The sequence below is a fragment of the Hypanus sabinus genome, chromosome 14, assembly GCF_030144855.1.
Source record: "Hypanus sabinus isolate sHypSab1 chromosome 14, sHypSab1.hap1, whole genome shotgun sequence".
Classification (NCBI taxonomy): Eukaryota; Metazoa; Chordata; class Chondrichthyes; order Myliobatiformes; family Dasyatidae; genus Hypanus; species Hypanus sabinus.
The window spans coordinates 94874971-94887156 of NC_082719.1; the positions used below are offsets into that span (position 1 = coordinate 94874971).

The 12186-nt window shown below is 38.6% G+C and overlaps 1 protein-coding gene across 1 annotated transcript in view; it reads left to right on the forward strand.

Moving 5' to 3' along the window:
* Positions 1 to 8268: 8268 nt before the first annotated feature.
* Positions 8269 to 12186, forward strand: part of cplx4a (complexin 4a) — a 33348-nt gene continuing 29430 nt past the window's right edge. Inside the window, exon 1 of the mRNA XM_059988619.1 lies at positions 8269 to 8435. Within this exon, the coding sequence (XP_059844602.1) occupies positions 8269 to 8435 (167 nt within the window). The remainder of the gene's footprint in view (positions 8436 to 12186) is intronic.

Here is a 12186-nt window from a genome sequence, read left to right on the forward strand (position 1 = left end):
GATTTAAGCAGTTGCCTCAGAAGGACATGTGTATTTTTTTTACCCTCAAAAGTTTTGCTGTTTGTTACTTTTATGCTTTAACCAGATGAATTTCAATTATTTCAGCAGTTGGCTAAACATATTTTTAGTAAATGTGATAATTAATGTATTTTGGAATGCAGTAAATTAATTTAGACTTCTTTGAAGCCTGCCACTTCAAATTCAATAGTGTTTTTGCATGGTTAAATCAGCCTTTGAGTCTCAATGTTATCCTTACATCCTAGAATTTTTCTCCTAATAGCAGATCATTAATTAGTGATTAGATTAACAAAAGCACCTATCCACCTTGAGTGTTTGACAAGTTGAGCAATAAGAATAATTCCTAATTTTATTTACTTGCTCTTTTTACAATCACTGTTCGGTGATTGTCTTCTACTCATATTGATTTTACTTCTCTTTTATTTGTTTTTAAAAACATCTGGAAAGGAATTCATCTTTGATCATCAATGTTTAATGTCCAACATAAAAGGAATTTTTTTTCAGTATTCAGCTTACAAATTTTATTGAGGTTGATTTGATGTGACCAAAGTTTGGAAATTAAAGATTGTACCATGCAGGCCATTTGGTTTACAATGTGCTGACCTCTTAACCTATTCCAGCATCATTCTAACCCTTCCCTACCTCCATTTTTCTTTCATCCACTTGCCTATCTAACAGTCTTTTTAATGTCTGTAATATATCTGTCTCTACCACTAACCCGGGCAGAGTGTTTCACACATCCATCAATCACTGTATAAAAAATCCTTCCACTGGCTTTTTCTCCAATCACGTTAAAATTATTCCCTCTTATATTACCTATTTCTGTCCTGGGAGAAAAGTGCTAGTTGCCCTCTCTATCTATGCCCTTAGCCTACACTTCTATCACTTCTACACTGCCCAGCATCCTCTCCAAAGAGAAAAACCCTAGCCCGCTCAACCTATCCTCATATGACACGCTCTCAAATCCAGGCAGCACTCTGGTAAATCTCTGCACCCTCTCTAAAGCTTCCACATCATTCCTATAATAAGGTGACCAGAAGTGAACACAAGAGTGTTCTAACCAGTTTCATAGAGCTGCAACACTACCTCAAAACTGTTGAGCTCAATTACCCAACTATACAGGTCAGCACACATTACACATTCTTAGCCACTCTATCAACTTGTGTAGTAATTGTGAGGGATCTATAGATGTGGACTCCAAGATCTCTCTGTCTCTCACAATACTAAAAATCTGGCCATTAACCACGTACTCGATCTTCAGGTCCAATTTTCCAAATAAGTCAATTCACACTTTTCCAGACAGAACTCCATCTGCAACTTCACAGCCCAGTTCTGCTTCCTATCAATGTCGCACTGTAACCTATGACAACTATCCACAACACCATCAAACTTTGTGTCATCTACAACCTGACTGAAAATCCTTCCACTGCCTCATCCAAGTCATTTATAAAAATCATGAAGTGCTGGGGTCCCAGAACACCACTGGTCACAAAACTCAAGGCAGATGGAGTTCAACCCAGATAAGTGTGAAGTGGTTCATTTTGGTAGGTCAAATATGATGGCAGAATATAGTATTAATGGTTAGACTCTTGGCAGTGTGGAGGATCAGAGGAATCTTGGGGTCCGACTCCACAGGACACTCAAAGCAGCTGTGCAGGTTGACTCTGTGGTTAAGAAGGCATACGGTGTATTGGATTTCAGCAATTGTGGAATTGAATTTAGGGGCCGATAGGTAATGTTGCAGCTATATAGGATCCTGGTCAGACCCCACTTGGTGTACTATGCTCAGTTCTGGTCACCTCACTACAGGAAGAATGTGGAAGCCATAGAAAGGGTGCAGAGGAGATTTACAAGGATGTTGCCTGGATTGGGGAGCATGCCTTATGAAAACAGGTTGAGTGAACTCAGCCTTTTCTCCTTGGAGCAACAAAGGATGAGAGATGGCCTGATAGAGGTGAATAAGATGATGGGAGGCATTGATCATGTGGATAGTCAGAGGCTTTTTCCCAGGGCTGAAGTGATTGCCACAAGAGGACACAGGTTTAGGATGCTGGGAGTAGGTACAGAAGAGATGTCAGGGGTAAGTTTTTTACTCAGAGAGTGGTGAGTGCATGGAATGGGCTACCAACAATGGTGGTGGAGGTGGATACAATACGATAGGGTCTTTTAAGAAACTTTTGGATAGGTACATGGAGCTTAGAAAAAATAGAGGGCTATAGGTAAACCTAGTAATTTCTAAGGTAGGGACATATTCGGCAAAACTTTTTGGGACAGAAGGCCTGTATTGTGCTGTAGGTTTTCTATGCTTCTATAATGCCCTCCATCTAATACCACCCTCTGCTTTCTGAAGGGTCTCAGCCCAAAACTTCGGCTCTTTATTCCTCTCTATAGATACTGCCTGACTTGCTGAGTTCCTCCAGCATTTTGTGTGGATGAAGGAAAAATAGAGGACTATGTAGGAGAGAAAAGTAAAGTTGATCTTGGAGTGTGTTAAAGTGTCAGCACAACATTGTGTGGCAAAGGAACTGAATTAGTTAGTTTGATGAACTTTCAATACCATTTTATTAAAGTAAGAACGTACTATTGTTTTGAACATTTATTTCTCTCTGTTCAATATTGCCAAAAGTTTCATCCAGTAGTTTCTAGTTTTCTGGTTATGAATGGTTCTTGGTGGGAACTGGTTACCCCATGTTTGCGCTCACATCTTTATTGACTGAACTTAAAAATAATTGATTGTTTGTAAAAGTTCATGGGGTTGGAAGAAGGATAACACCTTATGTAAATGCAAATCCAAAGACCTGTCAAAGATTAATGGGCAGGATAAAGCCTTGAGATCCATTAGGCTCACTCAGCCTATGAGGTCTTCCTGGCAAGATGAAAATCCAAATTATAAGACAGTCTCATTCATGAGGAAAGGAGATGGGATACAATCAGGGAACCATGGAAAAAGCATTCAGTGACCACTTTATTAGGTGTAACTGTACACCTCTTTAGTGAAAGTGCCTAATCAGCCAATCATGTTGCAGCTATTCAATACATAAAAGTATACAGATGTGGTCAAGAGGCTCAGGTGTGGTTCAGACCAAACACCAGAACAGGGAAGTCATGTGATATAAATGACTTTGACAATGGAATGATTGCTGGTGCCAGACAGAGTGGTTTGAGTATGTCAAAAAAAAATCCAGTGAGCAGCAGTTCTGTGGGCCAAAGGAGAATGGCCAAAGCTGATGGGAAGGCGACAGTAAATGGAAAAAGCTATGCGCTGCAACAGTGGTGTGCAGAGGTACATTCTGAACACACAACACATTGAACCCCTCGAAGTGGATGAGCTACACTCTATGACCTGTTTATTAGGTAAAGGAGGTACCGAATAAAATGGGCTCAAAGTGTATGAGCTGGAGAAAACCATTCAGCCCTTAGGGCATGTTCCATCACTTAATTAATTTGTTGCAGGCCATCAGTCTCAATTTCATGTCCCACTCTCTCACCATACATTTTCATGTGAAGAGACTCCGGGAAATTGTTTTCCAGGCCTCATAGACATCAAAAACCTGTCTAAAGATCACTGGTATTTTTCTGCTAATTCTACCCCTTTCTGAGAAGAGACTTTTGCCGAAGAAAGAGACAGGTCCAGCTCTTCTGTAGAGTATTCTGGTTACATTTTACATGGGCCTATCTTTGACTCATCAGCAGAATATGACTTACTAGCATTTGAAAAAGATAATATTTAATATAAATAAACAAAATACTGGAGGAACCCTTTCTTTGCGTGGCCGGGTGGAATATGTCTCTACCGAAGGGGGTGTAAGGCACTCCTTCCCTCCGTTGACCTGCAGCTCACCCTTGGGTAAGGTGTTGCACCTTCTCAGCCCCCTGATTAGTGTCATGTGAAGCCATATGAACAGATGGTGGATGGTCGTATGAGCAGCCGGTGCGTATCACAAGTCCTGGTTGTGTGACCACTGTCGCCAGGCAGACAATCTGTGAAGAGTATTGATAATGGCTGGGGTCACCCGTCTTGTAAAGAAACTGCCCAGAAGAAGATACTGCTGTGGAAAAAATTACCAAGAACGATCATGGTCATGGAAAGGCAACGATCGCCCACGTCATACAGCACAGCACATAACAAACGAATGGAGGAACTCATTGGGTCAAGTAGCAGCTGTGGAGGAGAGGAATTGTCTCTGTTTTGTGTCCGGACTCTTTATCTGTTCTGATGCAGTGCTTTAACCTGATAATTTGGCAATTCCTCGCCCCTCACCCTGCATACCACCCTCCCCTCCCCCCCATACATGCCCCTTGACCCACTGAATTCCTGCAGTAGTTTTCTCATTGCTCCAGATTTCAGCATCTCTTCTGTCTCTGAATTGTGTAAGATTACAAAAGAGTCAACAAGATGGTGATTATTAAAAGATTACAAATGGAATGTAAGGTGCACACCATCAAGCCACTGGAGCACACAAGATCATTATAAACATCTTTCTCTAAGGCTGTATCTGGTGCAAATGTGAAGTAGATTGAAGGTGATTCCTAGAAATAATCTCATGTTTTCTGTCTATTTTTGATCTGAAAGCAATTTCAGTCTGATCACAAGCAAGAGAAAATCTGCATACAGAATGCTGGAAATCCAAGCAATACACAGAAAATGCTGGAGGAACTCAGCATCAAGCAGAGGGAAATCTGCAGACGCTGGAAATGCTACCCGGCCTGCTGAGCTCCTCCTGCATTTTGAGTTTCAGCCTACTAACATTACGTGGTCTGCACTGAAACAATGTCAAATCAACTTCATATTCTCCAAAACACGTTACAGAGCTAGCCTCTTTATGAATAAAACTTCAACCGAGAATAATAAACCTACTTTACAATCAACTGCACCATCAGGCAAAATTTTAATGTTAACTATTTGGAACTGAATTTGTGTCCAGACATCCACACTTACAAATGGCTTTAAATAGCCCTGTAGGAACTGTTTGTCTTCTCCCAGAACTCTTAATATCCTTATGAATATAAACCTTGTGGTTTTAAATCCTATGCAATAGCATTTCATCAAATAATACCACATTGAGATCATAATTCTTCCATAATGAAAATGTAATCTGCACTTACCAGTGATTTGAATCCCAAGGCTATGAAAATTAAACTGTTTCTGTACTGAAAATATAAAGAATAAGTATAACCAGTGCACAAGTAAAATGGAGAATAAATAATTCAGTAGTTTGTATTGATAAATTGCTATTCATTTTCTTAAGTAATTGGAAATGTGTTCATGGAATGTCACTATAAATGTTTTTTTCTCAAAATTAGTCTCAATACTTCTGAATTTGCACACAGTCGCTACTTTATAAAATACCTCCGGTACTGAATAAAATGTCCACTGAATGTATGGTCATGATCTTCTGCTGCTGTAGCCCATCCACTTCAAGGTTCAACATTTTGTGCATTCAGAGATGCTCTTGAGATACTGCCATATTCCTATCTACTTGAGCCAATCTAACCTTTCTCCTCTGACCTCTGTCATTAATAAGGTGTTTCACCCACAGAACTACCACTCACTTGATGTTTTTCTTCACTATTCTCTGTAAACTCTAAAGACCTTTGTGCAATAAAATCACAGGATAGTAGCAGTTTCTCAGATACTTAAACCACCCCGTCTGCCATCAACAATCATTCCATGGTCAAAGTCATTTAGATTACAATCCTTCCCCATTCTGATGTTTGGTCTGAACAACAACTGAACCTCGTGACCATAGAAACATAGAAAGCATACAGCGCAATACAGGCCCTTTGGCCCACAATACTATGCTGAATATGTACTTACTTTAGAAATTACCTTGGGTTACCAATAGCCCTTTATTTTTCTAAGCTCCATGTACCTATCCAGGTGTCTCTTAAAAGACCCTATCGTATCTGCCTCTACCACTGCTGCCAGCAGCTCATTCCACGCACTCACTACTCTCTGTGTAAAAAAAACTTACTCCTGTTATCTTCTCTGTACCTACTTCCAAGACCTTAAAACTGTGCCCTCTCGTGTTAGCCATTTCAGCTTTGGGAGAAAAAGCCTCTGACTATCCACACTATCAATGCCTCTCATCATCTTATATAACTCTGTCACCTCACCTCTCTTCCAAGGAGAAAAGGCCGAGTTCACTCAACCTATTCTTGTAAGGCATACTCCCCAATCCAGGCAACATCCTTGTAAATCTCCTCTGCACCCTTTCTATGGTTTCCATATCCTTCCTGTAGTGAGCATAACACTGCGCCCAGTGCTCCAAGTGGGGTTTGACCAGGGTCCTATACAGCTGTAACATTACCTCTTGGGTCTTGAACTCAATCCCACGATTGATGAAGGCCAATGCACCGTGTGCCTTCTTAACCACACAGTCAACCTGCACAGCAGCCTTGAGTGTCCTATGGACACTAATCTCAAAATCCCTCTGATCCTCCACACTGCCAAGAGTCTTACCATTAATACTATATTCTGCCATCATATTTGACCTACCAAAATGAACCAATTTACACTTATCTGGGTTGAACTCCAACTGCCACTTCTCAGCTCAGTTTTGCATCCTATCAATGTCCCACTGTAACCTTTGACAGCCCTCCACACTATACACAACACCTCTAACCATTGTGTCATCAGTAAATTTACGAACCTATCCCTCCTCTTCTTCATCCAGATCATTTATAAAAATCACGGAGAGTAGGGGTCCCAGAACAGATCCCTAAGGCACAGCTTTGTGGGCCGAAGGGCCTGTATTGTGTTGTAGGTTTTCTATGTTTCTATGTTTCAATGTTGCTCTTCACAGACTTGTAGAATGCCTTGGGTTTTTCTTAATTCTGCTCACCAAGGCCTTCTCATGGCCCCTTCTGGTTCTCCTAATTTCATTTTTAAGCTCCTTCCTGCTAGCCTTAAAATTTTCTAGATCTCTATCATTACCTAGTTTTTTAAACCTTTCAAAAGCTCTTCTTTTCTTCTTGTCTAGATTTTCAATAGCTTTTGTACACCATGGTTCTTGCACCCTGCCATCCTTTCCCTGTCTCATTGGAACGTACTTATGCAGAACATCATGCAAATATCCCCTGAACATTTGCCACATTTCTGCCATACATTTCCCTGAGGACATCTGTTCCCAATTTATGCTTCCAAGTTCCTGCCTGACAGCTTCACGTTTCTCCTTACTCCAATTAAACACTTTCCTAACTTGTCTGTTCCGATCCCTCTCCAATGCTATGGTAAAAGAGATAGCATAGTGACCTTGTCTGCATGTTTTTACACATTGAGTTGCTGCCACATGATTGGCTGATTAGATATTTGTATTAATGAGCAGAAGTACAAGTGTACCTAATAAAGTGGCCACTGTATATATATCAAGAAAAACACATGACCAGCCATATTTATTTTAGATTACCCGATCATGAATTTTTGACAGTAACATATTACATTCATCATATCAACTGGTAACTCATTCATCATTTAATTGAGACTTTATGGTTCTGACTGAAGGTCACTAATAACTCTTCAGAGAAAGCCAGTAATTCCACTGTTCTGTTATGCTGTGCAAAGACATTCACTTTCCTTTAAATACCCATATTTGATGATAATCTGAATACAGATAGTAACACATTCCAAACACTATATTTTTATACAAATCTCTCTTTGACCTGAATGGTTTTCCAACAGCATCTCCCTGGTCAGCTGGATTAAAGCAGAGATACTTAGTTTCATCTATCAAATCAAAATTTCAATTTTTTTTGTTGATTAAAAAGGGATACTTAATTTCATTTATCACATCAAACTTCCAAATAATGACACAATATATTATTGATTGAAAAGAGATATTTACCAAATCAAAATTTCAAATTATGACATGATTATCATTGATTTAATAGTTACTTAATTGCACTTAATAAATCACAATTATAAATTATGATACCATTTATTTTTAGTTGAATTCTGTTAAAACGAAAAGTAAGCAAAATTCCACAGATAGAGGCTTTTTGCAAACATTAGCTTAAACGTTAACAGAAATAGATGGTGGAGAATATTGAATGTGCAGTGTGATCTGAACCATCTGCCTCTGGAAGATTCAAGAGTTCAATGGTTTAATCCAGATTACCAAACGCAAAGCATTTTCTCAAAGGCATTTTATTGTAAAAGCCAAGAAGGCTGGCCGGTTCTCTCTTCATTTTCCTCACATATACTTTGTATTTGTGACTTTAAAATCTAATTAATTATACCCTTAATGAAAGATGTCTTTCTTGTTGAAATCGATGGTGAGTGGGCAGGTGAAGAATTTAGGACTTGGAGGTGGAGATGAAGGAAATAAAGAAGAAGGAAGTTCCACAGACCCTGCAGCTGCAGCAGGGATGACCAGGGAAGAATATGAAGAATACCAAAAGCAGGTTGTGGAAGAAAAGTAAGTTTGACAAAAAAAAACTATGAAAATACTTTCACTGAATTTAATTCTCAAGAACAGTATCAAGCCATGCCAAAATAATTACAGTTTTGCAGCATAGTGTTATTAACAGTCCATTTCTAGAGATATTTAAAAATATTTATGTTTGCAGTTATATATATAATGATCAATTATTTATTTACTGAACCTTTTGCTATCTATGTATGGATCTGATATAAAAATAATAAAGCCTTTCTATGCATCATTATAGATTAATGTGAATAATTATTATGGAAACAATTGCATCAGGTAATATCTTTAACAAGCAAAATAAAAAAATCTGTAAAATCTCAGCAATGTTCTTGTATCTAACAGAAAGGGCTTTGAGTTTGTAGTTATTTTTCACTATTCCCAAGCATATTCTGTGTTTGTACTGTTTCAGGACACTAGTTTTGACACTATGTATGTGTCAAACAGTCCTGATGAAGGGTCTCACCCTTCAACTGTCTATTCTGCCTGACTGGTTGAATTTCTCCGGCAGTTTATGTGTGTAACACATTTTAAAGTTGTTGAAGGCATGGTGTTAATTATTGTGCAAGTATACTCAGAGAAACCAGAGGAGTAGGCACACATCTTTCTTTATTTTACAGTTTTAAAGTTCACTAAATACCTTATTTGATGGAGGCAGAAAGAAAATAAAACTTATCTGTATTACTATCTGAGTGATGTAAAATGCAGAATCAGAATCAGGTTTGGTCTCTCTGGCATATGTCATGAAATTTTTTGTTATGTGGCAGCAATACATTGCAATATATAATAATAAAAAACTTTAAATTACAATAAGAAATATATACAGTATGTATCATCATCATCATTATGTACCATGCCATGTTGAATTTCATAGGCAATCATGGTCTCAGGACCATGATTGCTCTTGGAAATTTTTTCTACAGAAGTGCTTTGCCATTGCTTTCTTCTGGCCAGTGTCTTTACAAGACAGGTGACCCCAGCCATTATCAATACTCTTCAGAGATTGTTTGCCTGGTGTCAGTGGTCACATAACAAAGGACTTGTGATATCCACCAGCTGCTCAAACGACCATCCACCACCTACTCCCATGGCTTTACATGACCTCGATTGAGGGGCTTAGCAAGTGCTACATCTTGCCCAAGGGTGACCTGCAGGCTATTATTAAATATTGTATGTAGTGCAAAAAGAGAAGAAAAAGAACAGTATTGTACCTGGGTTCATTGTCCAATCAGAAATCTAAAGTTGGAGGGAAAGAAGTTGTTCCTAAAACATTGAGTGTGTGGCTTCAGGCTCCTGTACCTGGTCCTTGATGGCAGCAATGAGAAGGGGGTCATGTCCTGGGTGAGGAGGATGGTTAATCTATCAAATCAAAATTTCAATTTTTTTTGTTGATTAAAAAGGGATACTTAATTTCATTTATCACATCAAACTTTCAAATAATGACACAATATATTATTGATTGAAAAGAGATATTTACTGCAGGGTCTTGTGATCCGAGATGGTGCACTTTCCGAACCAGGCAGTGATGCAGCTGCTCAGGATGCTCTCAATACAACCTCTGTAGAATGTGATGAGGATGGGGGGTGGGAGATGGACTTTCCTCAGACTTCACAGAAAGTAGAGACACTGCTGGGCTTTCTTTGCTATGGAGCTGGTGTTGAGGGATCAGGTGAGATTCTCTGCCAGGTGAACACCAAGAAATTTGGTGCTCTTAATGATTTCTATCAAGGAGCCGTCAATGTATTACAATATTTAGTTGTATTCTATTGCTAGGTGTTCTATGTCCATGTCCAAAAAGGAAAGACATAGCAACTTAAATTAGTCATCCCCTGCTTTTTTAAAGACTAGAATTTATGAAGGACCCTGAGCTGAAGATTTTTAAAAGTTTTCTTTAAAAGTCTAAGTTCAAAGCAGAATTATTATCAAAGTTCATATATGTCACCATATGCAACCCTGAGATTCGCTTTCATGTGGGCTTACTGATAAATCCATAATAGAATCAATGAAAGGCTGCACCAACTTGGCTTTCAACCAGTGTGCAAAAGACCATGCAAGCACAAAAATAAATTAATAGATAGATAGATAAATAGATAGATAAGCCATAAATATAGAGAACATGAGATAAAGAGTCCTTGAAAGTAGTATAATTGTCAAATGGAAATGCTTCTGGCTCGTTGGTCACACTATCTCATGTACGTGGATGATTGTTTGTCTATCTTATCCAATGATGATGTTAAAAATTGTGAAGATGATCTAAGCTATGTTGCAATGTGAACAATGTCACCAGAGAGATACAACTGGTAGATATCAGATAGTTTTTCATTTGACAAAAATGAGACACCCTCTGAAGGAAGAGGCCAGTTCAATCCAATATTACATGATATCTTATATGCTAAAGATCAAAGGAGAATTCTATATTTACAATGCATCTACAATGCTTTCTTTGAATTACATATAACTTTCACACCTCCTTCTTTGCACCACATTCCAGACACCCAAAATGAATGTTAATCAACATTGTCTGGTTTTTCAATTAACTGGTGATCACAGCTCTATGAACCTAATGCCCAGAGCTGTATTTCAAATTTAATCTACAGTCCATGTTCAGGTCTAATGACTGGTTGCTGAAGTTAATATTTTGCTACACACCCTAAATCCAAAATCTGCCCTAACAACCTGCACGAAGAAAGCTGTGTGGGAGAGTTTTTAAAGTGGCAAAGTCATTGCACTTGGGTAGTTCCACTCTCTCGAAAGATAGGTGACCCATAATAGCACCACCACAGACTCTCACCTTACACAAAGTAGTCAGTTACTCAGATGCCTAACTACAGAACATAGAGTGGTATAGCACAGGGATAAGCCCTTCAGCCCATGATTTTGTGTGGGACTAGTCAAGTTAAAGTTGGCACAAAACTGCCTTAATGATTTTACATTAAATGTGTCCCCATCTCATTAGTTAACCAGAAACAATATACGTAGGAGGGTTTCTTGCAATACTGGTTTGTTATCTCTATCTCTTCAACTGTAATATTTATTTATGCTTCTCATTTATTTTGGAGGAAAGATGTTGAAGATTCATTCAAATGGTTTTCCCAAGATACCAGATATAGAAAACAAAAAAAATCAACAGATGTTGGATCTATAGTGTTTATTACTACAGTGGCAATGGAGGCCAAGTACACCACTGGATATGTTTAATGCAAAGGTTGATAGATTCTTGATTAGTCAGGGCATGAAGGGTTACAGGTAGAAGGCAAGAGATTGGGGCTGAGATGGAAATGGATCAACCATGATGAAATGGCAGAGCAGACCTGATGGGCCAAATGCCCTAATTCTGTTCTTATAGCTTATGGTCTTATGGAAATATAAAACAAAAACAGAATGCTGTAAGTATTGAGTACAGAAATAGGGATGTTATGTTATGTTATCATTGTACAAGATGTTGAAGAGGCTGAAATTGGAGTATTGTGTGCAGTTCTGGCCATCTACCTAGAGAAAAGATATCAATAAGATTGAAAGAGTATAGCAGAAATCTACAAGGGTGTTGCTGACATTTGAGAACCTGAGTTATTAGGAAAGATTGAAGAGGTTAGGACTTTGTTCCTTGAATCAAAGGAGAAAGAGGGGAGATTTGACAGAAATATATAAGGTTATGAAAGGTATACTGTACTATGCTAAAGTCTTGGGCACCCTAGATTTTTTATATACTTTCAGATGTTATGGCCTCCACAGAGCCCTGGGA